This window comes from Hevea brasiliensis, unplaced genomic scaffold, assembly GCF_030052815.1.
Source record: "Hevea brasiliensis isolate MT/VB/25A 57/8 unplaced genomic scaffold, ASM3005281v1 Scaf81, whole genome shotgun sequence".
Classification (NCBI taxonomy): domain Eukaryota; kingdom Viridiplantae; phylum Streptophyta; class Magnoliopsida; order Malpighiales; family Euphorbiaceae; genus Hevea; species Hevea brasiliensis.
This window is the reverse complement of record NW_026615301.1, coordinates 104477-130470: the sequence shown is the minus strand read 5'-3', so window position 1 is coordinate 130470 and position 25994 is coordinate 104477. Positions and strand designations below refer to the sequence as shown.

At 35.6% G+C, this 25994-nt stretch overlaps 1 protein-coding gene and 2 non-coding genes across 3 annotated transcripts; 2 read left to right on the top strand and 1 right to left on the bottom strand.

Moving 5' to 3' along the window:
* Nucleotides 1-15900: 15900 nt before the first annotated feature.
* Nucleotides 15901-16007, top strand: LOC131177766 (small nucleolar RNA R71). Its single transcript, XR_009147074.1, has one exon. It is a non-coding gene; the product is annotated as a small nucleolar RNA R71 (small nucleolar RNA).
* A 7392-nt stretch (nt 16008-23399) lies between these two features.
* On the bottom strand, nt 23400-23506 carry LOC131177763 (small nucleolar RNA R71). The gene has a single exon (XR_009147071.1). It is a non-coding gene; the product is annotated as a small nucleolar RNA R71 (small nucleolar RNA).
* An 865-nt stretch (nt 23507-24371) lies between these two features.
* Nucleotides 24372-25235, top strand: LOC131177759 (uncharacterized). The gene has a single exon (XM_058142866.1). It carries the CDS (start codon nt 24372-24374, stop codon nt 25233-25235), a length of 864 nt encoding a protein of 287 aa, XP_057998849.1.
* Nucleotides 25236-25994: the final 759 nt, after the last annotated feature.

Sequence of the window (25994 nt, the reverse complement as noted above, 5' to 3'; positions counted from 1 at the left end):
AAATAATTAGTAATTACCAGATAATTAACTATAAGTAAGAAAAACATAATATAAAAAGTTAAATGAGCCGGGAGTCACAGCGATGGGTGATCTTCTCGGGAAGTGACTACCAGGTCAGCCTTAACTCAGATTTCGAACAAGAAAATGTGACGTCGCGGTCCTTAGGACTATTGTGAACACAGTGGAAAAGAGAAAATCACCGAAAAGAATTATTAAGCAAGTCAAATAATTATGTCAGGGATCCGAAAGAAATATCGAATAACGTGCAAACCGGATTAAACCGGTGAGGGGCAATTTTGTCAATTCACCCCTAGAGCTGACTTTTGACCTAATTGTCCAATAAAATCGGCGAAAGATTGAAGAATTTCCCTTCCAGGCCTACGTGTTGCATGATGAGTTTTTTTGAGCCGTATCCAAAATGATGGAAGAAGCGGAAATTGGAGGCAGGAGCTGTGGTTGGCTACTACGCGGACAAGTTGAGAAGAACACGTAAGAACAGGAGCCATATCATTTGACAAAAAGCTTTATCGTTTTTATTCTATTAATAAATCATAAATTAATTATAAATTTTTTTTATTTAAAAAAATAAACGGTCATAATCATCAAATTATCGTTACTCCATTTGGGAATGAAACGGAGGGGAAAAAAAAATGGAGATGGTGAAAAAATTAATTTATAGGCAAAATGGTCATTTTGATCATTTTCACTCCACTTTCCCACCAAACTTACAAGAAAAATGTTAGTGGCTCAAGAGAAAATTTTCTTCGACTATTTTCTCCTCCTCCATTTTCTCTCTTTTTGAACAAGAAAAAAATAAAAATTTTTTCAAAATTTTCTTCCCTCTCATTTTACATATTTTACAAAAATGTTTTTACTGCTTAAATCCATCTTATTAATGCTGAATAAATAGTATCTAAATCTTTTATAAATTTATTATTAAAATATTATTTACGTGTGGAATGAATTTTTGACCTGCTAAGTAAATAAAAAAAATACATATTAATGGACTGTGACTTGGCAAAGATGCTAAGATCCCAGTGTGAAATGATGAATTGTGCCACTTTTTAACTTCCAATTGAACCCATTATAATGAGAAATAAAAATTATGTATATAAACATTGAGTGTATTTAGAAAATAAATCACTATGCTATTAAAAATAAAAGATTACTTTAAAAATGTAAAGGCAAAACTTGAAAAAAATGAATTGATTGCTTGTTTATAAGAAAAAGTTAATTTGTACATTTAAAAATGCAAAGGTTTGCTTGAAAAGTAAATGTGCAGTGAAAGTTAATGAAATTTTGATTGAAATTAAATTAAAATCTAAATTGTTTAAAAATGCAAATTGCGATTGATAATAAAAAGTAAATTGAGAGTTGATCTATAAACTATAGAATGTTTGTTAATTGAAAAGAAAATATTTGTTTGTTTTAATTGTTAATTGGATTGGAAAGGGGGCTTTTATGTTGTATGTGTTGCTCTTAATCTAATTGATGTTGCCCGATGAACACGCTTACGACACCTAATACTTCATTGCTTTCACTACTCCTAAGATTAGCCATCGCTATTAATCGCTCTAACTTGCTCAAAGCAAACTGCATTTACTTGGTTGCTACTTATTCTTTTAAGTCATGATATTTTAGTTTTATAAACAGAGTATTTCATAATTCCACTGAATTGATGCACCAAATGAAAAATCATGACTAGAGGGTATGATTTAAATGGATTTGGCCAGGAGCATTAAAATATAATAATCAGAGATTGATCTCAAAACAGTCCAATACAAGTCAAATAAAAGTAAATAAAAAGCATTCTGTTTCTGACTTTATCACGAAAAAGCAATTTCTTGGTTCCTTCTTGGAGTTTTATAAAAAGCCCCATATTCATACTCCAATTTCTTAATTCCTTCTTGAAGTTTTACAAAAGGATTTATTAGAATTGTAAAATGAATCCAAATATGCGATAGAATCTTTACATGAGATTGCGTTATCAATGCAATTAACTATACATAGCAATGAGAATTATATGTAAATGTGGAATACTAACACAAATAGATAATTAGAAATTGTCAAGTTTAACAGGGCAGGTCAGGTGAATTCACAAACTTGAGACATTCATTGCATCACTTTTGTGGCAATTATATATATATATGTTTTAAAAACAAAAGGAAATTGCATTAAGATAAATCATCATAAGAAATTATGAGTGACAGGACCTCATTTCTAGAGATTAAACTAAAAAATAAATTATGTGCTAAGCAGTGGACAACAGTGTAAGCCCCCACTCCCGGAGATTTGACTAAAAACTAAATTATACCCTAAATTGTATGTGTTAAGCAATGGACAACAGTGTTCACTGATTTATCAGTAGAAGAAATAGAGCAGAATTAATTAAGAAGAAAATTCATAATCAGTTACAATAGAATCAAAATAAGAGAGATCATGCTGATTGGAGTGGAGAGCTTGTACCAACAGCAAAGAACCAGACTCTAAAATTACATCGCGAAAGCCCTTACAGGTATGTATGCCACGCCATACACCTGATAATCAAACAATCAAAGCTCCTCCAATAAAATCAAAGCATCTCCAAAGGAATCTCAGCGACAGCATCCAGAGAGACACAAATCAAAACACATCCATATTCGATGTTAAATATCCTTGACGTATCTAAAACAAGTTATATGATACAAAGCAGGCAGAAAAGTGACAGGCAAGAAATATATTAGCGCTTCAAAAATCTGATAATCTCAATTCTTGACCTGCTTTTGCCCATAAAAATGTGCTACAAGAAACTTTACAAGAGATCCACTAGAAGGGTATTTGCAATTCTGCTAGTCATTGTTGACAAGAAATCCTAGTATGGTAAACTACTTGATTCGTTTCTGATGCTGATGGTTTACTGTCAAGGTATAAGTGAACAAAGAGCAAAGGAAACGCCACAAGAGGGTCATAAAATCTTAGAAACATGAACAGTGACCCTCCTTATTCACCATGCATATGTTTCTTGATTTGGCATTGACCATGAGTCACATGCACCATTAAGGAACAATAATGAAACTAAAAATAAAAAGTAAAGCAATACTTCTCTCAATGAGCGAAAAACAATACATCAATATTAACCCTGCTAATTCTGAACTTAAAATAAGATTAAAATTACAGGAGTACTTATACTTGCTTCCATATTGGAACTAATATTATCAGTTTGCAGGTTTTACTTTTCATATATGATAAAAATTTGCAACAGATATAAATTTTCCTCAGATGCTAACGCACCAAAATTACAGTGTAAATATAGCATGTTCTCATTCTTAAACATTCACAACATGGTAGTAATCTTATTATAGAAAACGACAACAATTGCTGCATTTTACGCACCTGCAAGCATTTAAGATGGACAAAATTTCCTGCTTGCCACTGTAATTTTCTTGAGTTGCCTTATAAGTGACAACATGAGGCTTGATTCCCTGCCTAGTCATCTCATCAAATAAAGTCACAGCAGATTTCACTTATAAATTCTTGCACTGGGCATCTATAAGTGCAGGATAAGGAACAACATCAGCATTCAATCAAGGTTGAATAAGTTAATAAATTAGGTGATATGCATGCCCCTTCCATCAATCAAGCTAAGAGCTTCTTGGAGAGAGAGAGCTTCAGTGATTTTCGGATCAGGTGGACCAAGAAGCTCAATTTAGCAAGCCTTAAGCAGCTGTCCTATCCAATCACAAAGAACCCAACCTGCTCAATGATGCGTCCCAACCGCAAGTGCACGGGTCGTACAAGTAGTATAGAAAAATATCGATCCCACGAGGAGTTGTGTTAATGATTGAATTTTCGATATAAAAGTTGACTAAATTGAAGTATTTATGAGATTAAAATGATGAATTAATGGGTAATGGAGTATGAAATCTAAATGTGCAAAATTAATATTCTATTCAAAAATGTATTAATTAAACTAAAATTGCATCAAATAGAAATAAGCAAGTTCAGATATGGCAATATTTAAATTGGCAAATGATTAAATTCGATTAGAAATTAACAATGGTAAAAAGATGATTCCGGAGTTCGGGGTTTCATATTCGAGCTATTTTGGGATTTTAAATTGGTTGTCCAATCTTATGAAACTTATGAGTTTTAAGGAGATTAATTCTTAAATCCTTTGAATTCCCTTTCGAGTGAGACAAAGAGTGCCTTAATCAAACTAATCCTACTTTCGTGGAGTTAGAATTAATTAAGACCCATTAAGTTCCTTAATTAATCTGTGAATCCTCTTAATCCTTAGCCTATTTCTAGGTCTAAGTTAATTAAGTCCAATTTCCTGATTATCTATCACAAGGCCTTCTCCTTTCGGTGCTTCAACCATGGATTAAGAACATTACTCAATGGGATCCTACATTAAGCATGTCATTAAGCATACAAGAAATGAATAAAACTCATTAAGACCACAAAATATGGATTACCCAATCAAAATCCACAAAATATCTCAAATATTACAACCCTTACTCCAGAATCAAAAGTAAACTACTCACTATCCATAATGCTTACAAGCTATGATGAGTTTAAATGGAAATAAAGCTTTAATCTAAGCTAAGAAGTAAGAAATTAAACACTAGAAATGTGGAAAAATGTAAAGGAAGGAAGAAATCTGCAAATCTTGGTTAAAAATGGTGTGGAAGGTGAAAATGACTCCTCAAATTCTGCTTAGCCTCCTCCTTTCTTTCTTTGCTCCTTGCCTCCTCTCTAAAATGAGAAAATGGGACTATATATAGCATTTTTCTGACATGGAGCCCTAAAATAGTATGTTCTAGGAGGAATACATTAAGGGAATCTTCTGCCAGCTCATTAATGAACTCTTTATGGGACTGCATAAGTGGACTGCATAAGTTATGCAGTCCCTTATGCGATTTACTGATTACGGGTCACTTATGCTGTTGCATGACTTGGTGCATAGGTTATGCACAATTTCGTGAATGTGCATAAGGGAGGCGAGAATGTGCATAAGCTATGCAGTCTCCTTATGCACATTTCGGCTGGTTCTGGAATAGTGATCTTTCTCCTTATGCAGATCTGCATAGCTTATGCGGCAAGTTATGCACAGTTTGGTCAATGCATATTTCAGCTTGAAAACTTGTTTTTGACATCTTTTTGCTGTAGAAGACACTCCTCAATGGCAAAATTCTCTTTAGTCCTTCAAAAACACCATTTTTCCTACAAAACAAAGTAAAAATTACAAATTAGTGCAAAATTGACAACTATGAAAAACTAACTAATTAACTAATGAAATTAGCTAAAAATGACTAATAACCAAATAAAATGATTATGAAATTAAACCTAAATGATTATGCATAATGTATGCATCAAATACCCCCAAACTCAAGCTTTTGCTTGTCCTCAAGCAAACTTTAAAATGTGATGCAAAGTTTTTAGGGGTGCCTTATCCAAAGAGTTATGAAAATTACCAATTAAAGTAACTTAACACACCTTTAGCCATACCAACAATCCATATACCCATCCCTCAAAATGCAAAGAATCTAATGCTTATCCAAGCTTTCACCGCTTAGCCATCAAGTCAATTATCATTCAAAATCCCCAAACCAACTAATCAAAATAGAGAGTCATGCTCAAAAGGAATTCTAGAACAATCAATAGTCAAAGTGTCTCCATATGGAATGATGGAATTGAATGAATGAATGACTAATTTCCCAATCCCATAGGCAAATTCCCTACTCCTATCTCCACTAATGTAGCTAGTACCATCAAGAGATCAAAGGTCTTTTTAGGGATGTAATGAGGCCATGGGGTTTAAAATGAGGCTAAGAAGAAAGATGGGTAAAAAGTATTCAAAGCATGAGAATATTTTCAATTTTTAAACATAAGGTACACTTCTTATTTTATTATACTTTTTTTCTTTTTCTCTTTTTATATATATATATATATATATATATATATATATATATATGGAGGAGAGAAATACACAATGAGAATTGTCAAGTGCTAGCATAGTTTACAAAACACATAAAAATGGAGGGACATTTTGATACTTTAACTTGTATTTTGTATTTTCTTTTGATGATTGTCCCTAAAATTGCCACCCCCAAACTCATTTCTTTTGATACTTTGGGTGGATTTCTTTCATTTTGAATGGCAATAGTGAAAAGCACATATACTAGCACTTTTACAAGGTGACAAGTATTTCTTCTCCCTTTTATTGTATATTTTTTTATTTTTTATTTTTTTTTTAGAAAGTGTACCTAATATTCAATATTATTCTCATGAAAAGGGTTGGAGTGTTTGGTTCATTGGCTAGGTAGCAATAAGGATTTCAAGAAAAATTAGGGACAAAAAGGCTCAAAGGGGTTTGCAAGGATAAATTTTAATTGGGAAAAAGGGCCAAAGGTTTAAAATGAGAAGGTTTAAATCAAAGAATGCCTAATCATCTCTCTTTTCAAGTACAAGCTGGTATTTCGCCTTGAAAGGTTTAGAAAATTTGTTCTAGGATTGGTGAGACATCATTTGACTACCTTATATCCAATAATTCCCTCTAAACACTTCCATCTCCAAATGACTAGTTGGGTGGCTTTTTGGCTAAGAAGATATAGGCAAGGGATAGACACTTCAAAACCTTGCACCTTTTAGGAAACTTTCAATCCACAAACCCAACTAAAAGGTGAGTCAAATCACTCTCATAGGCACATTTTCAATACTCAAGGGATTTGGCAAAAGATTTTAATGCATGGTGTATGATTCCTAAAATGAGTAATGCATGAACTAAATGGAGTAAGCCTATTTGTATGCAATTTGTACAATTTCTAAGTGATGTATAATGTGTGTGTAAATGTGTAATGAATATGTATGTATGGATGTATATGTAAAATATTTACAATATATGTAAATGAAATGGGATGAGATGCTCTTATACTCAAAATGTGAAAAATAAAGCTAAAAATCAAAATGTGCACCCCAAACTCAAAATTAGACATTGTCCTCAATGTCTCAAGCGATAGATATCCAAAACTCAAAGCAAATAATATTGACCAGAATTGTAAAAATAAGAACAAAAGAAAGAGTTACACGGTATGAGAATTCAAGTTAAAGGGATGCATAAAAAGTCGCACAGGTTATGCGAGTTAAGTCTTGTCAGAACATGTGCATAGGTAAGGTGCATAAGCCATGCGGTGCTGCATAAGAGGCAATAGATGTTGCATAGGCTATGCAGACGCTTGCATAAGGAAATACAACACATGCGATTCTGAAGTAGCAGAAAGAGTTGCACAGGCTATGCAAAGTTATGCATGAGGAAATTCATAGCTGTGCAGTGTATACAAAAAGCTGCTGCATGGGAATTTGCAAGGGGAAATGTAGAACCAAAGATAAAAGTATGGAAATATAGACAGAGTATGGGCAAATATGTACAAAAAGGCAATAAGTGCAATAAAAATCAAAGAAGACTAATGTAATAGTTATTCAATAAAACTTCAAAAGAAACAGAATTTAAAAGAAACTAATTCAAAACAAACAAACAAAAGCCAAAACAAACTATAAATGTTTGAACATATTTACAAAGAAAAGGTCCTACAAGATTGAACAAAAGTAAAATAAACACTAATCTATGTCTATTGTGTTTCCTTTGTCCAAGGATGTTGCTAAGGGTGGTGGTGAATTTGTCGAAATGATGGTGCGGGAGGAGGTGATGGAGGTGGGGTGGCATGCCCGGAAAGATCATGAGTTGTTTCACCATCTCCTTGATTCTTCTGTTTGTCCACGGTTTCCATGACAAGGTCAAATAGCGATCATGACGATCCTTTAGTGTATCAAGACCATCATCAGCTTCCTATCCACAAAGTAGATATCATCACTAAGCCTGTCAAGGTAGGTGAATAAGGCTTTAGTGTTGAATGGAGGAGGTGCTGTGGATGAGGTAGGTTCAGCTGTAGGAGGAATGGGTTGAGCAGAGGTAGCTGGAGTGTCTGAGTAGGGTGAGGGTGGGGTAGGTGTAGTAGGGTCTTTGTGGGGACCGTGTGAAAGGTTGGGTTTCGGTTGTGCAATAGGCTCGATTTACTGCAGGTGCAGTATCAAAATGTGATAAATGGAACCTGTTTTGGTTAAGTGTCTGACATCAAAATAGGAAGTGTCCTCAAGTCTTTGGGATTGAGTGCTCTGCAGATTAAAGCCAAAATGCTTGGCTATGTGATAATGAGTCCACCCAAAACAATGTCACCAATGGATTTGGTGGCAATATGCAACACATGTTCGCAAAAGAAGTAACCAGAGATACCTTAACTTTGTGAAATGCACACCATAACATAAATAGTTCAGATTTGCCCACGCAGAACTAGTCCCTGCCCAATATGGTGCTAGCCATCACCTATGAATAAACCTAAGTGCGGTCAAGGATTTGGGATGTTTTGGATCTACCACAGAGAAAGTTTGAGGTTGGTTTGTTATGATTCTCCAAAATTGGGCAGATTCGGATGCCCTTGTTGGCTACCTCTACTCCAAAGGTGTGGTACTCTAAAGAACCCATCAATTGCAAAACCAAAATGCCATGAAATTGGTCTAATGATAGTTCTCTATTTTGCCCCAAGCATCTAAATGTCATAATTGGCTTATGGTCTACATCATGCAAGTTGAGGGTAGCAGAGAATGAAGAAATAAACTCCAAGACTAGAATCGGATAAACTACCTCTTGCTTATACACAAATTCTGTCCAACCCATACCGTCAAGAAATGCAACTACATTGTCAAATAAACCCAAAGATTGTAGAGCATCAGCAGATATATACCTAGTAGGTTGTACCCTTCTATCTTTGAGTCTTTTGAAAGCGGCTTTTTGAATTGTATCAGGGAGAGGCCAGGGTAACTTTGATACAAATGGGGTTGCTGAAATTGGCTTTTTGCTGGAAGAAGGTGTAGAGGCTGGAGCTTTTGGCTTTTTAGGAGGTGGCTCCGAAAATAGGGTGGGTGGGTCTTTGCGTTTGGACAGAGGAGGAGCAGAGGACATGGGTCGCACGGATTTAGACCTAATTTTGCGTTTGTATGTGGTTGGTGGAGGTGGTGGTGGTGTCGTTTGTGGTGTAGGATTGGAGGGGGGGGTGTATCGAAGACAATGGAGAGACTTCGAGAGGAGAGGCGGGGCGGGAATGTGGAGGGGAATCCATGGTCGATTGGAGAAGAGATAGGGGGAAATGGAAATGTAGGGGGATTTAGGGTTTTCGTGATGAGAGCGCTGGTGGAGAAGATGGGAGAGAGACGGCGGGAATGCCGGAAAGAATGAAGGTTGAAGGGCGGTCGTGGGGTTCAAGAGTCGGGAAGTGGAGATGGTGGGAATGTTCTTTGCTGAAAATGAATTTGAATCGGGTTGTAGGAGACTGCATAAGGGGAAAATGATTTATGCATAACCTGTGCACTCTTTTGTACATGTTTCAAAAGGATTTAAATTTCAGAGAAATGCTTATGCACAAGTGCATAGGTTATGCACTGTCCTTATGCATGTTTCGGTGACCCTGAAATGGTGAAGAGCGAAGTCATGCGGGAGTGCATAAGTTATGCACTCCCCTTATGCATCTCTCGGCAAAAGTGGTTTTTTCAGAAAATTGGGTCATGCAGATGTGTATAAGCTATGCACTCTGCTTATGCACTCTGCGGCAGGTTTTGAAATTCAGAATTTTGGTTATGCAGAAGTGCATAGGCTATGCACATTGCTTATGCAGGTCTCGGCAACTTTTGGGATTTTCTGATTTCTGGTTATGCAGATGTGCATAGGTTATGCACATTGCTTATGCAGGTCTCGGCAAGGTTGTATTTTTGGAGTTCTTGGTTATGCAGAGGTGCATAACTTATGCACCTTCCTTATGCACCCCTCGGCAAGGTTGATTTTTCTGGGTTGTTGGTCATGCAGAAGTGCATAGGTTATGCACTCTGCTTATGCAACCTTCGGCAGAATTGGAGCTTTGGATTTTTGGTTATGCAGGAGTGCATAGGCTATGCACATTGCTTATGCAAGACTCGGCAGAGAGAGAAAATGAAGGATTTGAAGCTATGCAAGTGTGCATAAGTCATGCACTCACCTTATGCAAGTTTTGACAGATATGAAATTTGACAAAATGAGGTTATGCAGAGTTGCATAAGCTATGCACTCTCCTTATGCACTTGCAATAAAGGTGAAAAATGGCAAGAATTTTGGTTATGCAGGATTGCATAAGCTATGCAGTTGCTTATGCACCATTCAACAAAATTAAGATTGCAATGGAACATGAATTGCAAGTGTGAAAAATACCCTAGAATGATGAAATATAATTCTATGAAGCACAAACCATGAGAAATTTTCACCAAAAACACATCAATATATTCAAAGTTCATCAAAAGTGCATCACACAAGCATGTAAAAATGGATCCTACATAAAAGACCTTTGAGAGCTATGCCATTTTGACTCAAATTCTGCAAATCAACATTTAGCACATAAAACTCCATAAAATTTGCATGAAGTTGCATCTAACCACAAATGATGAAATGAAGTCTCCAAGTTTTGCCAAGAAAATGCAACATTTCTACCTTGAATCCTACAACCCCAAAGGAGCTCGAAACTGCAAAAATGACCAACTAACCACCATAATATCATTATAAGCACAAATATTAGAAAATTACCCACCCAACCTCACCAAAAACACATGTAATCTGCTGCAGATTCTATTTTTCTGCTCTGCATAAACCAGATAGCAATTTCAGCAGTTCACCAACCTTTCTCCATTGATATACATCCAACCTCATCAAAAATACAAGCCATTTGCTGCAGACACCTTTTTTTTTTCTTTGCTGCAGATTTTATTTTTTTCTCTGTATGAACTAGATTGCAGCTCCTGCACAGATTATGCAGCAAAAGCTTATCAGTTCTTTTGAAGGACAAAATTTTTCAAGTTAAGAATTACTTCCCCATGATTCTGACCCTTTCTTCATTGAATTACATCTACAAGAGACAAAATTTAACAATGTCAAAAATTGAATTTGGGGAGATTTAAGATAAAAACAAAATTAATGAAGATGAAAGTAAATCAACAAAAGCAAAATAAAAGGACTTGGGATGCCTCCCAAGAGGGCTAATTTATAGTCCTTAGCTGGACTCTTCATGAATTTTCTTGAAAAGAGGTGAGGATTGGAGAGCTTGTAACAGCTTGCTCCTAGTATTGGGTCTCCAGTTATGTAATGTTTCAATCTATGCCCATTGACCTTAAAATTCCCAGATTTTTCACTCCAAATTTCTATTGCTCCATAAGGGAAAACCTTAGAAACTCTATATGGACCGATCCACCTTGACTTGAGTTTTCCAGGAACAATTTCAATCTTGAGTTGAACAACAAAACTGAATCACCTTCTTTGAATTCCTTTTTCCTCAGATGCTTATCATGCCAAACTTTAGTTCTTTCTTTATAAATACGGGCACTTTCATAAGCATCCATCCTCAATTCCTCAAGCTCATTAAGTTGTAACAACCTTTTCTCACCAAATTGCTTAAGATCAAAATTCAAGGTTTGAATGGCCCAATATGCTCTATGTTCTAGCTCCACAGGTAAATGACAAGACTTACCATACACTAACCTAAAGGGAGTAGTTCCTATAGGGGTTTTGTAGGCAGTCCTATATGCCCATAAAGCATCATCTAGTTTGATAGACCAATCTTTCCTAGAATTGTTCTTTGTTTTCTCCAAAATATGCTTGAGCTCTCTGTTAGAAATTTCAACTTGTCACGAAGTTTGAGGATGGTATGGAGTAGCTATCTTGTGCACTACACCATACTTCCTCATTAAGCTCTCAAATTGCTTATTACAAAAATGGGAACCCCATCACTAATTATAGCCCTAGGAGCTCCAAATCGCTCAAGACAAATTTTTCAAAACTTTACTACCACTCTAGCATCATTAGTTGGAGTTGCAATAGCTTCCACCCACTTTGACACATAGTCAACCCCAACTAAGATGTATCTATTACTATATGAAGGAGGAATGGCCCCATAAAATCTATTCCCAAACATCAAATAATTCCACATCAAGAATAATAATCAGGGGCATTTTATCTCTTTTTGACAAATTTCCACTCCTATGACATTTATCACAATCCAACACAAATTTCCTCACATCCAAAAAAGGATATGGCCAAAAGAAACCAGCTTGCAAAATTTTACTAGGTCTTAGAGATGCCAAAATGTCCTCCATAATCAGAAGCATGACAATGATGCAAAATACTCTGGATTTCCTCTTCAGGAATACATCTTCTAATTAGACCATCACAACATCTCCTAAAGAGTAAAGGGTCATCCCATCTATAAAACTTCACCTCATGCAAGAACTTTTTCTTTTGTTGCCATGTCATACCTAGAGGTAAAACTCCACAAGATAGATAATTCACAAAGTGCATACCAAGGTAGTTTAGCAACAAGAGAGAAAAGTTGGTCATCCAAGAAAAACTCATCAATAGGGATTTCATCCAATTCTTCACCATCCAATTTCAACCTACTAAGATTATCAGCAACTACATTTTCAGCTCCCTTCTTATCTCTAATCTCCAAATCAAACTCTTGTAGCATCAGAATCCACCTAATGAGCCTCGGTTTGGCCTCCTTTTTACGGAGCAAATACCTGATGGCTGCATGATCTGAAAATATAACTACCTTTGAGTCAATAATGTAAGGTCTGAACTTTTCCAATGCAAAGACAATTGCCAAAAATTCCTTTTCGGTTGTTGCATAATTTGTTTGAGCCTCATCCATGTTCTACTAGCATAATAAATAGCATAAGCCTTTTTGTCCTTTCTTTGACCAAGAACAGCCCCAATTGCATAGTTGCTAGCATCACACATAATTTCAAAAGGTAGGCTCCAATCGGTGGTTGCATGATTGGTGCGATGATGAGCTTGCTTCAACCCGCAAAAGGCATCCAAACACTCTTGGTCAAATTCAAATGGTGTGTCATTACTTGACAAATTAGACAAAGGTTTAGCTATTTTAGAAAAATCCTTAATAAAGCGTCAGAGAACCCGGCATGTCCTAGGAAACTTCAATTCCCTTGACATTGGTAGGAGGAGCCATCTTCTCTATCACTTCAACTTTGGCTTTATCAACCTCTATTCCTCTGTTAGACACCAAATGTCCAAGCACTATCCCTTCCTGAACCATGAAATGACACTTTTCCCAGTTTAACACAAGGTCGATTCGCACATCGCAAAATTTTAGAAAGGTTAGCCAAGCATATATCAAATGAAGATCCATAAGCAGAAAAATCGTCCATAAAAACCTCCATTATGTCTTCAATGAAATCGAGAAGATTGCCATCATGCACCTCTGAAAAGTGGTGGTGCATTACACAACCCAAATGGCATCCTTCTATAAGCAAAGGTTCCATATGGACAAGTAAAAGTGGTTTTCTTGATCATTTGGATGGATAGGGATTTGAAAAAACACGAATATCCATCTAAATAGCAAAAGTAAGAATGCCTAGCTATTCTTTCCAAAATATGATCAATTAAGTGAAGTGTAAAATGTTCTTTTATAGTTTATACATTTAATTTTATGTAATATATTCTCATTCGCCAACTAGTCACTGCTCTGGTGGGAATTAATTCATTATTTTCATTTTTGACCACTGTCATTCCACCCTTTTTGGGACAACATGTCTGGGCTCACCGGCAAGTCTTATGCGAGATGGGATATATGATCCTGCATCAAGCAACTTCAAAATTTCCTTTTAACAACTTCTTTCATATTTGGGTTCAACCTCCTCGATGTTCAATAGATGGTTTACAATTTTCTTCCAAACTGATTCTATGCATGCAAAAGTGTGGGCTTATTCCCTTAATGTCATCTATGGTGTATCCCAAAACTTTCCTAAATTTTCTCAACACTCTTAACAACTTATCAACTTCTAAAGTACTCAAGTTTGCATTTACAATTACTGGATAAGTGTTATTAGTGCCAAGAAATTCATACCTGAGCTGAGAAGGAAGTTGCTTAAGTTCTACCTTAGGTGCATCTTCTTCCTTGAATGATGATTGCTTAAATTCTGCTTTTTCCTTTTGTATGAGTTGAAAACTGGAGCGAGAAATGAATGGTGGACTTCCCTCTAAGTGTTGAGTATATGCAGCTTCATGAGGGTTGTCATAGTCTATGCCTCCTCCATGAACCAAACAATTTTCAAGTGGATCTTCTGGATATTTCTTCCTGAAGTGTTCTTCAACCAGCTTATCAATAATATCAACTCTCAAGCAAGTATCAGCTTCAGAATGATGCTTCTTCATAGAGTTATTAATATTGAAAATTAATTGCTCTTCACCAACCCTAAGAGTAAGCTTTTCTCCTTTCACATCAATCAATGCTCCTGTAGCTAGAAAGGGTCTCCCAATATAATTGGAATATTGGAATCTTCCTCCATGTCCAAGATGACAAAGTCAACAGTATATAGAACTTTCCAACCTTCAGGGGCACATTCTCCAAAATCCCTTCAGGATACTTGATTGTTCTGTCAGCTAACTGAAGAGAAATGTGGGTTGGCTTTAGATCTCCCATGTTGAGCTTCTCATAGATAGAAAGGGGCATAAGGCTAACACTGGCCCCTAAATCACATAGAGCTTTTGTAGAACAAGACTCTCCAATGTGGCATGGAATTGAAAAACTCCCTGGATCCTTAAGCTTTGGAGGAAGTTTCCTTTGGAGGATAGCACTACATTCTTCTGTCAAAGCTACAGTTTCATCATCTTCAAGTTTTCTCTTGTTTGAGAGAATTTCTTTCAAGAATTTTGCATAAGAGGGCATTTGTGAAAGAGCATCAACAAAAGGCACATTTATGTAAAGTTTCTTCAAAACCTCTAAGAACTTCCCAAATTGCCTATCAAGCTTGGCTTTGTGAAATCTTTGTGGAAAGGGAAGTTGTGGCTTGTAGGGCTCAGGAGGTATATATTTCTCTTCTTTTTCTTCAAATTTCTCCTTACATTTTTCTGCACTTTCTTGTTTTTCACTCTCATCAGTTCCTTTTTCATTTTCTCTCTTCTCACTGTTTTCACTCTTCTCATCATTTATAACTTTACCACTTCTTAAAGTAATAGCTTGACAATGCTCTCTTGGATTTTCTGGTTGACTTGGAAGCTTTCCAAAAGATTTGGCACTTGAGGAAGATGCTTGTTGTGCAATCTGGTTTTCAAAGATTCTGTGTGTTTGCATCTGTTCCACCTTGCTTTCACCTCTCTCATCTCCTCATCATGCTTATTTTGGTTGGCAAGAATCTGCTGCAATAAAGCTTGATGGTGGAATTTCGTTCTAGCTGTTTTGGTGGATAGTTCATATTTTTCTTCTGAAAATTGGGCAATGGTTGCCTATTTTGCTGATATGGAACTTGACTCTGCTGTTGTGGTTGAAAATTCTGATTTTGAACTTGATTTTGCTGATTGCCCCATGAAAAGTTGGGATGATTCCTCCAATTTGGATTGTAAGTTTGAGAATAAGGATTCCCCATTTGCTTGTTTCCATAATTACCAACATATCGCTTGTTCTCCATAATCTACTCCACAGCTGGTAGTTTCCTCTGCATAAGCCACTTGTTGTGAACTTCCAGCTGATGATGTTGAACTAACCAACATACTCAAATCTTCCATCTTCTTAGCAAGGACATTTGTAAGTGCATCAAACTTTGCATTAATCATGTTGAATGGATCAAGATCATACATTCCAAAGACTTGCCTTTTACGAGTTGGGTGGTACTCTTGGACTACTCCAAAGATGAGTATTCTTTGCAATTTTCTCTAATAACTCATAAGCTTCATCTTCATGCTTTATAATAAATTCTCCTCCTGTTTGAGCATCAATAATTCCTCTGATTGCAGGAGTGACATTTGTGTAGAAATTCTGATTTATCATCCATTTTGGAATGGCATGATGTGGGCATAATCTCTCTAATTCCTTCCATCTCATCCATGATTCATAGAGAGTTTCATCTTCTCTTGGTCTGAAAGCTGTCATTTGATTCCTCAGCTCTTGAGTTTTTCCAGGTGGAAAATATTGTGCAAGAAATGCATCAGTGAGTTGCTCCCAATTTGTAATTGAGTTGTGAGGTAAAGAATCAAGCCAATCCAATGCTCTATCTTTCAAAGAGAATGGAAATAGCTTCAATCTTGCTGCATCATCAGACACTCCAGGTTGTTTTTGCATGTCGCAAATCATAGCAAATTTCTTCAAATGTGTGTGTGGATTTTCAGAAGGATGTCCTCCAAATTGAGAGTTTTGGATCATTTGAAGAACTCCAAAATCCATCTTGTAACTATTTGCATCAATCCTTGGTCTTGCTATACTCTCTCTCAAGTCATCAAAACGAGGAAAAGCATGATCCATCATACTTCCCCTAGGCACGTTTGCATTAACAACTTCTTCCCCTTGGGCTTCATTTTCATTGTTTTGACCATTTCCAGCATTACCAACACCAATTCTAATTCTTTCATCAGCCATATCTGCTTCAATTTCGGTTTCTCTCAAAGCTTCTTTCCTTTTTCTGGTCTCTTTCTTGTTGGCTTTACAAAATTTCTCAATTTCGGGATTGAACAATAAGGATGTATCACTTGAGCTTCTAGCTCTTCTCATAAAAGATTAAAGTACCTGAAAAAGAACAAACAAACACAAAATGAAAAGATAACAAAGATAAAACTAAAAACAACTAAAATAATCAAGAATTCAATCTTAAACAAACAACTCCCCGGCAACGGCGCCAAAAACTTGATGCGTCCCAACCGCAAGTGCACGGGTCGTACAAGTAGTATAGAAAAATCGATCCACGAGGAGTTGTGTTAATGATTGAATTTTCGATATAAAAGTTGACTAAATTGAAGTATTTATGAGATTAAAATGATGAATTAATGGGTAATGGAGTATGAAATCTAAATGTGCAAAATTAATATTCTATTCAAAAATGTATTAATTAAACTAAAATTGCATCAAATAGAAATAAGCAAGTTCAAATATGGCAATATTTAAATTGGCAAATGATTAAATTCGATTAGAAATTAACAATGGTAAAAAGATGATTCCGGAGTTCGGGGTTTCATATTCGAGCTATTTTGGGATTTTAAATTGGATGTCCAATCTTATGAAACTTATGAGTTTTAAGGAGATTAATTCTTAAATCCTTTGAATTCCCTTTCGAGTGAGACAAAGAGTGCCTTAATCAAACTAATCCTACTTTCGTGGAGTTAAAATTAATTAAGACCCATTAAGTTCCTTAATTAATCTGTGAATCCTCTTAATCCTTAGCCTATTTCTAGGTCTAAGTTAATTAAGTCCAATTTCCTGATTATCTATCACAAGGCCTTCTCCTTTTGGTGCTTCAACCATGGATTAAGAACATTACTCAATGGGATCCTACATTAAGCATGACATTAAGCATACAAGAAATGAATAAAACTCATTAAGACCACAAAATATGGATTACCCAATCAAAATCCACAAAATATCTCAAATATTACAACCCTTACTCCAGAATCAAAAGTAAACTACTCACTATCCATAATGCTTACAAGCTATGATGAGTTTAAATGGAAATAAAGCTTTAATCTAAGCTAAGAAGTAAGAAATTAAACACTAGAGATGTGGAAAAATGTAAAGGAAGGAAGAAATCTGCAAATCTTGGTTAAAAATGGTGTGGAAGGTGAAAATGACTCCTCAAATTCTGCTTAGCCTCCTCCTTTCTTTCTTTGCTCCTTGCCTCCTCTCTAAAATGAGAAAATGGGACTATATATAGCATTTTTCTGACATGGAGCCCTAAAATAGTATGTTCTAGGAGGAATACATTAAGGGAATCTTACACGACTCATTAATGAACTCTTTATGGATTGCATAAGTGGATCGCATAAGTTATCTGATCCCTTATGCGATTACTGGTTCTGGGTCACTTATGCGAAGTTGCATGACTTAGTGCATAGGTTATGCACAATTTCGTGAATGTGCATAAGGGAGGCGAGAATGTGCATAAGCTATCACGATCTCCTTATGCACATTTCGGGCCGGTTCGAATAGTGATCTTTCTCCTTATGCGAATCTGCATAGCTTATGCGGCAAGTTATGCCTGATTTGGTCAATGCATATTTCAGCTTGAAAACTTGTTTTTGACATCTTTTTGCTGTAGAAGACACTCCTCAATGGCAAAATTCTCTTTAGTCCTTCAAAAACACCATTTTTCCTACAAAACAAAGTAAAAATTACAAATTAGTGCAAAATTGACAACTATGAAAAACTAACTAATTAACTAATGAAATTAGCTAAAAATGACTAATAACCAAATAAAATGATTATGAAATTAAACCTAAATGATTATGCATAATGTATGCATCACTCAATTTTGTTATGATGCGGACGGGAGGAAGCATCTGTATTGCATTTCAAGAATCCCGAAGCAGGCTTGTGCCATTTCAACAAATCACCACGAAGCGTCGAAGAGTAGTCAAAATGGGATGGATGGTCACTAACTTGGGTAGCTAATCACCGATTCAGGAAGGAGGAAGCGAGCTTGTCGATTAGAATTCCAAAGCGCTGTTCTGCTTTTTCCAAAGAGACCAAATTAGAGTGCATCTTCGTGAGGAAACTCAATTATAGTCACACGAATAGGCTCGAAACACGAGTTAACACAGAGTCACCACCACTGCATCTGTGAGGAAACTCAATATCTTATTTGGAGGATCGGGCGAATTGAACACAATGAGTGCAGAATGCAATTTCACATAAGAGCCTTGATTTCAATGCCACAAGTTTCAACGTGCTAAAGAATCGTGATACAATTCTTCTTACGAAAACATAAACTAAGTACACTCCATCAAGAACGGAAATCATGTTAGAGATGAAACTTTAGCTTAAAAAGTTGAATAGACATACACATATTTCATGATCCATGCAAGAAATTGAATATGAATGTGAATAAAAAGGATTTTAGAATGGTGGAAGCTCTGCTTATCATAAATTGCAGAGCATTTTCATAAATTACAGATGCTAATAATGTCAATAAATTAGAAGATCAAAATTTTATTAAAGGTGAAATTATTTCTTTATGTCACTTTGCTAAGAGGTGAAGAAGCTAATTTAGTTACAGGTGTGTGGGATACACTAGATATCAAAGCTCCTATACATACATAAATCTCCAGATATGAATATGCAAATTAATATTTCACAATAATTTTTGTTCAAAATTCATTCAAACAATTGTATCCATACCCATAAGTGCACTTAATGGCGTTAGCCCTTTTCCCTCGATTTGTTAACAACGCGATAGTTCAATAATCAATTTTTCATGAAATTTTCTTCAATCCTTGAATTGAAAAAGCATGAAAAACAGGTTACTATATTGTGCTTGCCCCAAAAATTTAACAATTTATACATCTTAATTAAATTTCTTTTTAGAGCTAAATTGGATTTGAAATGGAATAATTGTCTCTATATTGATTAAAATATCTTTTTTTTTCTTGTTAAATATGATCGCATATGGATGATCGAATTCTCGGACTAAAATATCTTAATTAAGGTACACTAGTATTATGGGATGATTAGAAAAAAAAATTATTTATCATAAACAATAATATAATTGAATTAATCTGGACATTATTTGTCATGAACTCCATACCATCCAAATCCATTTAAAAAAAAATCTTTATTCTCCTATACCATTCCGTGAACTCTATACCATCCATATCCATGTGAAGATTATGTGTCACTAAGTTTTAATGTCATGAATTAATCTGAAATTGTTTTAAGGACCTCAATCAAGCCAAAAGGAAAGAAAAAACAAACAAACAAACAAAACCGCTGATGGGAAGCATAGGGAAAAAAGGAACAACAATGATGGTGAGCATTAGTGATCGTAAAAGCGAGAACTGAGATTTGGCAAATGATTGCATGGTTTTGCAACCGATGTAGAATTATACGATTGAATCATTTATTAAAATTTGTCATCCATCCTTATGTTAAAACTGGTTTTCTCCATCCCATATGTCAATTATTCAACAAATTGAATAAATCACTTCACAATTAGGACAAATAGAACACAAATTTAGCAATCAAATAAATTGGTTTACTAATTAAGAAGTTGATGATTTTAGCTTTATAAACGATGTAATTCATAATCCCACGAATTAATGCATCAAATTAAAAATCATGGCTAGAGGTATGATTCAAATGGATTTGGCCAAGAGCACTAAAATATAGTAATAAGAGATTGGTCCTCAAAGAGTCCAGTAAAAATCAAATGGAAGTAAAAAGAAAATGCAATATGAATTTTTTTTTTCTTACTTTTTTTGTGGATCCTTACCCTAAATAAAGCAAAGATATTAAAAGAAGGCACACACTCCCTTCAAAGTTGGTTTTGATGAAAGAAAGAGCTACATAAAATCATTTAACTACGCCTAAAGGAAGGTTTATAATTTAATAGCTAGCAAAAGGATTGGAATCTTCATCAAAGAAAAAAAAAATCATCAAATACAAAACCAAGATTTTTTACTTGTTTTTTCTTTAAATAGCGTACAAAGCAAAGGACTAGATTCTTGTTTCTGAAGTGACACAAAGCCAGAGTCGCTACGCTTTGCAATTCATTCTTTCCCCACTTACCAACTTAATCACAGAAAGAGTGTTAGAAAATTTTCGTGGTACTATGAACTCAACTAGCTAATTAGTTAGTTTTTCATAGTTGTCAATTTTGCATTAATTTGTAATTTTCACTTTGTTTTGTAGGAAAAATGGTGTTTTTGAAGGACCGAAGAGAATTTTGCCATTGAGGAGTGTCTTCTACAGCCAAAGATGTCAAAAACAAGCTTTCAAGCTGAAATATGCATTGACCAAACTGTGCATAACTTGCCGCATAAGCTATGCAGATCTGCATAAGGAGAAAAATCACTATTCCAGAAACCAGCCGAAAACTGCATAAGGGACTGCATGACTTATGCAGTCCACTTATGCACTCCCACAAAGAGTTCATTAATGAGCTGGCAGAAGATTCCCTCAGAAAGTCTCTCCTCAAACACACTATTTTAGGGCTCCATGTCAGAAAAATACTATAAATAGCCTCATTTCCCATTTTAGAGAAGGAGGAAGAAAGAAAGGAAGGAAAGGAGCAGGAGCAGGAGCAAGGGCAGCTGTTACACTCATTTCATATAGGCATTTTAGGGTAGTTTTGCATCCATTTTGCCCTTATATTTTAGTATATTTTATGTTTTTAGCTTTATTTTAGTTATTTGTTAATTTTAGATACTTTATATTTGATTTTTGTAATTTTGTTGTTTTTGATAGGATTTTGTGGCAAATCGAGGATCAATGAGTGCATTAGGAAGTGATTTGAAGAAATTTGGGATTCTTTAAGCATGGAGGAAAGTTGAAGAAATCAAGCCTTGAAAGAGCAAACCAGCCGAAATTTGCTTGAGACCTTGCTTAAGGTCATGCTCAGGGTAAAGCGGCAATGCTTAAGGTGCAACACAAGTCAAGCATGAGCAGAAAAGTCCATTTTACTATAAATCTGCCGAGATTTGCTGAAGGTCTGCTTAACCTTAAGCAGACGGTCACAGAGGCTAAATTTGCTAAGAAGTCGCTTAGGTTAAGCCAACCCTAAGCGGCATCGCCTAACGTGAATAGTCTTCTTGACTTGGATAATTTTACACCTCATTTCCTATCCACTCCTTGGCTCTTATTTACTTTTAGGGTAACTTTTAGGGACGATATAAATTCATCATTTCCTTATTTTTGCCACAAGAGGAAGAGGGAGAAAAACAAAAAGGAAAGAAAATTTAATAGAAAGGGAGAGGAGGCGCCATTTTCTCTTGGAGGAGGAGCTGCTGCACGAGTTTTTGAGCTCCAGAAACCAGAGACCTTGGTTCTTCCACATGGTTTTCCTATTTCAGTCCTTTTATCATGTTTTTCTTTATTCTTCCATCTATATTTCTTGTAAATACCATCATGAGTGAGTAATTTCTTTAGATTTCAGAGTTGGGAAATATGTTTTAGATTAATTTGTGGATTTGGATTGGGTATTTCCTTATTTTATATGAATATGAGTTTTGATTCCTTCCTTGTGTGCTTGATTTACTTGCCTAATGTTGGTACCCATTGGGTATTGTGTTAATCTTTGATTGAAGGACCGAAAGGTGAAGGTCATTGATAGTTAATCAAGGATTGGAACTTAAAATCACCTAGATTTAGAAATAAACTAGGACTTTAAGAGGAATTAATTATTGGTTACAAAACTTAATGGGTTTTAAAGTAATCAAATACATACGAAAGTAGGTTTGGTTATTTTAGAATACACTTTGATTTGCTTGAAAAAGATATCAAAGGAATTTAGAATCAATTTCCTTCAAACTCTATTTTTCCCTAAAAATTGGAATGCCCAAGACAAATCCCAATTAATTTATGCATAAACCCCCAACTCTGGAATCACTTTTACCATAATTAGACTTTCGTTTAAATTACCCATTGTTAATTTTAGTTTAATTGCGAGCTAGAATTAGAATTTATTTGTTTGCTCTTTACCCATTTCAATTAGATTAATCAATTTACCTTGCTCATTTACATTTACCATTTATTCATTAATCATTAGCCCAAATAATCGCTTCATTCATAGTTTAGTAATCAAACAGCAAATCCTCGTGGGAACGATACTTGATTCATCACTTTATTACTTGAGACGACCCGTATACTTGCGGATAAGTCACATCAAGTTTTTGGCGCCGTTGCCGGGGATTTGATTTTTGCTTGATATTGAACGATTGTTTGTTTGGTTAATTTGGGCATTTTATTTTATTTCTTTTTACCATTTTACTTTGAGAATTTGTTTATTTTGTTTTTCAGGTGCTTTATTTTATGAGAAGGACAAAAAGTGAAGAAATCAATCTATTCTTTGACCCAGAAATAGAGAAGACAGCAAAAGCTTTAAGAGCAGAATCTAAGAGGAGAAAAGCTGAAATTAAAGCTCAACAACAACAAGAAAGAGCACAAGAGCAAGAGCAATTACAAGAAGAAATGGCTGACAACAACAACAACAATAACAACCGCTCTGTGAGGGATCATGCCTATCCTAACATTGGAGATTTCATGCCAAGTATCACAAGACCAAGGGTAGAAGCTAATAATTTTGAATCAAGCTCACTCTGTCAAATGGTACAACAAGCACAATTTGGAGGAAATCCAAGTGAAAGTCCACATGTGCATCTAGCACACTTTCTTGAGATCAGTGATATGTTGAAGATAAATGGAGTTTCTGATGATGCAATTCGACTCAGATTATTTCCTTTTTCTTTGAAGGACCGAGCTAGAGAGTGGTTACATTCTTTGCCACCGGGTTCTATCACAACATGGGATGAACTTTCTCAAGCATTTTTGGCTCAATATTTTCCACCAAGCAAGACAGCTAAGCTGAGGAATGAGCTGACTTCTTTTAAACCTAGAGATGATGAGAGCTTGTATGAAGCATGGGAGAGGTACAAGGATTTGCAAAGGAGATGTCCACATCATGGGATTCCTAAGTGGATGCTTGTTCAACACTTTTATAATGGAGTTTCACCAGCTATTAGGAGTACAATTGATGCATCTTCTGGAGGTGACCTTATGGAGAAATCTGAAGATGAAGCTTTTTCTGCTCTTGATAAAATTGCTTATAACAACTACCAATGGAGTTGTGAGAGGAATGAGATCAAGAAACCAGCTGGTATGTTCGAGCTTGATGCCATGAATATGATTAATGCTAAGTTTGATGCTTTGACAAAGAAGATGGACAAGTTAAGTATGAAAGTAGATTCTTCAGCCGGAGGTTCTGGTAATACACTAGAAATTGGAGCTGCAAATGTCAATTGTGCAGCAGATTTTTCTGCACTAAATCAAGATTTTTCAAGTGAGCAAGTGGATTATGTGGGGAACTACAATCAAAGACCAGGTGGTAACCCATTTTCTGCAACTTATGATCCAGCATGGAGAAACCACCCAAATTTCTCTTGGGGAGGTAGACAAGGGCAAAATCAGAATTTTCAGCAACCTTCTGGATATCAACAACATCAGAACTTTCAGCAGAATAGAGGTCCTCCTCCTGGAATTTCTAAACCTCAAAATGCACATGCTCCACCTCTACCACAACAAGCACAACTAGACAAGACAGCTAGATTGGAATCTATGATTGAAACTCTACTTGTGAGCCATCAAAGTCAACAAGAAATGATTTCTCAATTAGCATCTAAAGTGGATCAAATGGCAACACACAACAAGATGTTAGAGAATCAAATAGCTCAACAAGCTAGCTCTTCAAATAGCAAAGCTTTTGGGAAGCTTCCTAGCCAACCTGAGAATCCAAGGGAGCAGTGCAATGCTGTTACTTTAAGAAGTGGAAAGGTAATGGGGGAAGAACACGAAATTGAAGTAAAGTTGAAAGAAAAGAAAGATGAGTGTGAGAGTGAATCCACTTCAACTAAAGCTAAAGCTAGTAAGGAAGCAAATGAAGAGAAAGAAGATAAAAAGAAAATAGAAGAGAAATATGTGCCTCTGCAGTACAAGCCACCATTGCCCTTTCCTCAGAGGTTTCATAAAGCACAATTAGATAAGCAGTTTGGGAAATTCCTTGAAGTTTTGAAGAAGTTGTATATCAACATTCCATTCACCGATGTCATTTCTCAAATGCCTTCTTATGCTAAGTTTTTGAGGGAGATTTTATCAAATAAAAGAAGGTTGGAAGATTATGAAACTGTTGCACTTACTGAGAAGTGCAGTGCTTTATTGCAGAACAAGCTCCCACCTAAGCTGAAAGATCCTGGAAGTTTTTCCATACCATGTCACATTGGAGAAACAAGTATTGAGAGAGCATTATGTGACTTGGGGGCTAGTGTTAGCTTGATGCCACTTTCCATATGTGAGAAGTTAAAGATTGGAGATCTAAAGCCCACAACTATTTCTTTGCAGTTAGCTGACAGATCTATAAAGTATCCAGTTGGGATTTTAGAGAATGTACCATTAAAAGTTGGGAAGTTTTTCATTCCAGTGGATTTTATTGTACTAGAGATGGAGGAGGATGTAAGAACGCCCATCATACTTGGAAGGCCATTTTTAGCCACTGCAGGAGCTAATATAGATGTAAAGAATGGGAAATTGAAGTTGACAGTGGGGGAGGAGGAAATAGAGTTTAATTTATTCCAACATTCCAAGGAACCAGCTGTGATGAATTCTTGTTATAGGGTAGATGTTATAGAGCATGATGCTGGCTGAAGTTACTAAACTAGAGGAAAATCAAGCTATTCCAATGCAATGCAATCAGCATAAAGTGCGAAAGAAAAAGTCAGCTTCACCATCTCATTTGGTTAGTAATAAAGCTTCAAAAGTTAAGCTCAAGCCTCCATCAAAATCACTCAAAAGAGGAGATTCATCTAAAGTTTGTAAGAATATTCTTCAAGACATAGTTGGGATTCTGAACAAAGCAACAGGTATTTTCACATATAATGGGAAAAAGTTGAAGTATAAATTCATTTCAGCACCTATTGTGAAGGGAGGTAATATTTTCCAATTCCAACCACCATGAGCTTTGAAAAGAAGGTCAAGCTTAAGACCTTAAACAAGCGCTTCTTGGGAGGCAACCCAAGCGTATCCTTTTATAGTTCATTAATTTTCCATTTCATTTTCATTTTAGTTTTCACCCTCATTAAACTCAAAAGTGACATTTGCTTATCTTTTGTAGGTCATTCATGAAGATTGGGCAAGTTTACACTTGTTGCAAAAACAAAGAATTAAAGGGAAGCAAGTATAAGCAACATTCTGCACTTTATGCGATTACTGTGAACAAGAACACCTTTAAACTTGTGCTAAATTGCTCAAATTGCAGTCTACTTGATAGCATATGTTTGATTTTGTGTTTTGTGTAAATTCGTGAAATGCAACTTGAATGAGGATCAATTTTGATATTTAGGGTGATGAGGACTTTATTGAAGTGCAAAAATAATGTTTGTTAAGTTTCACCTTTTAGTGTATATA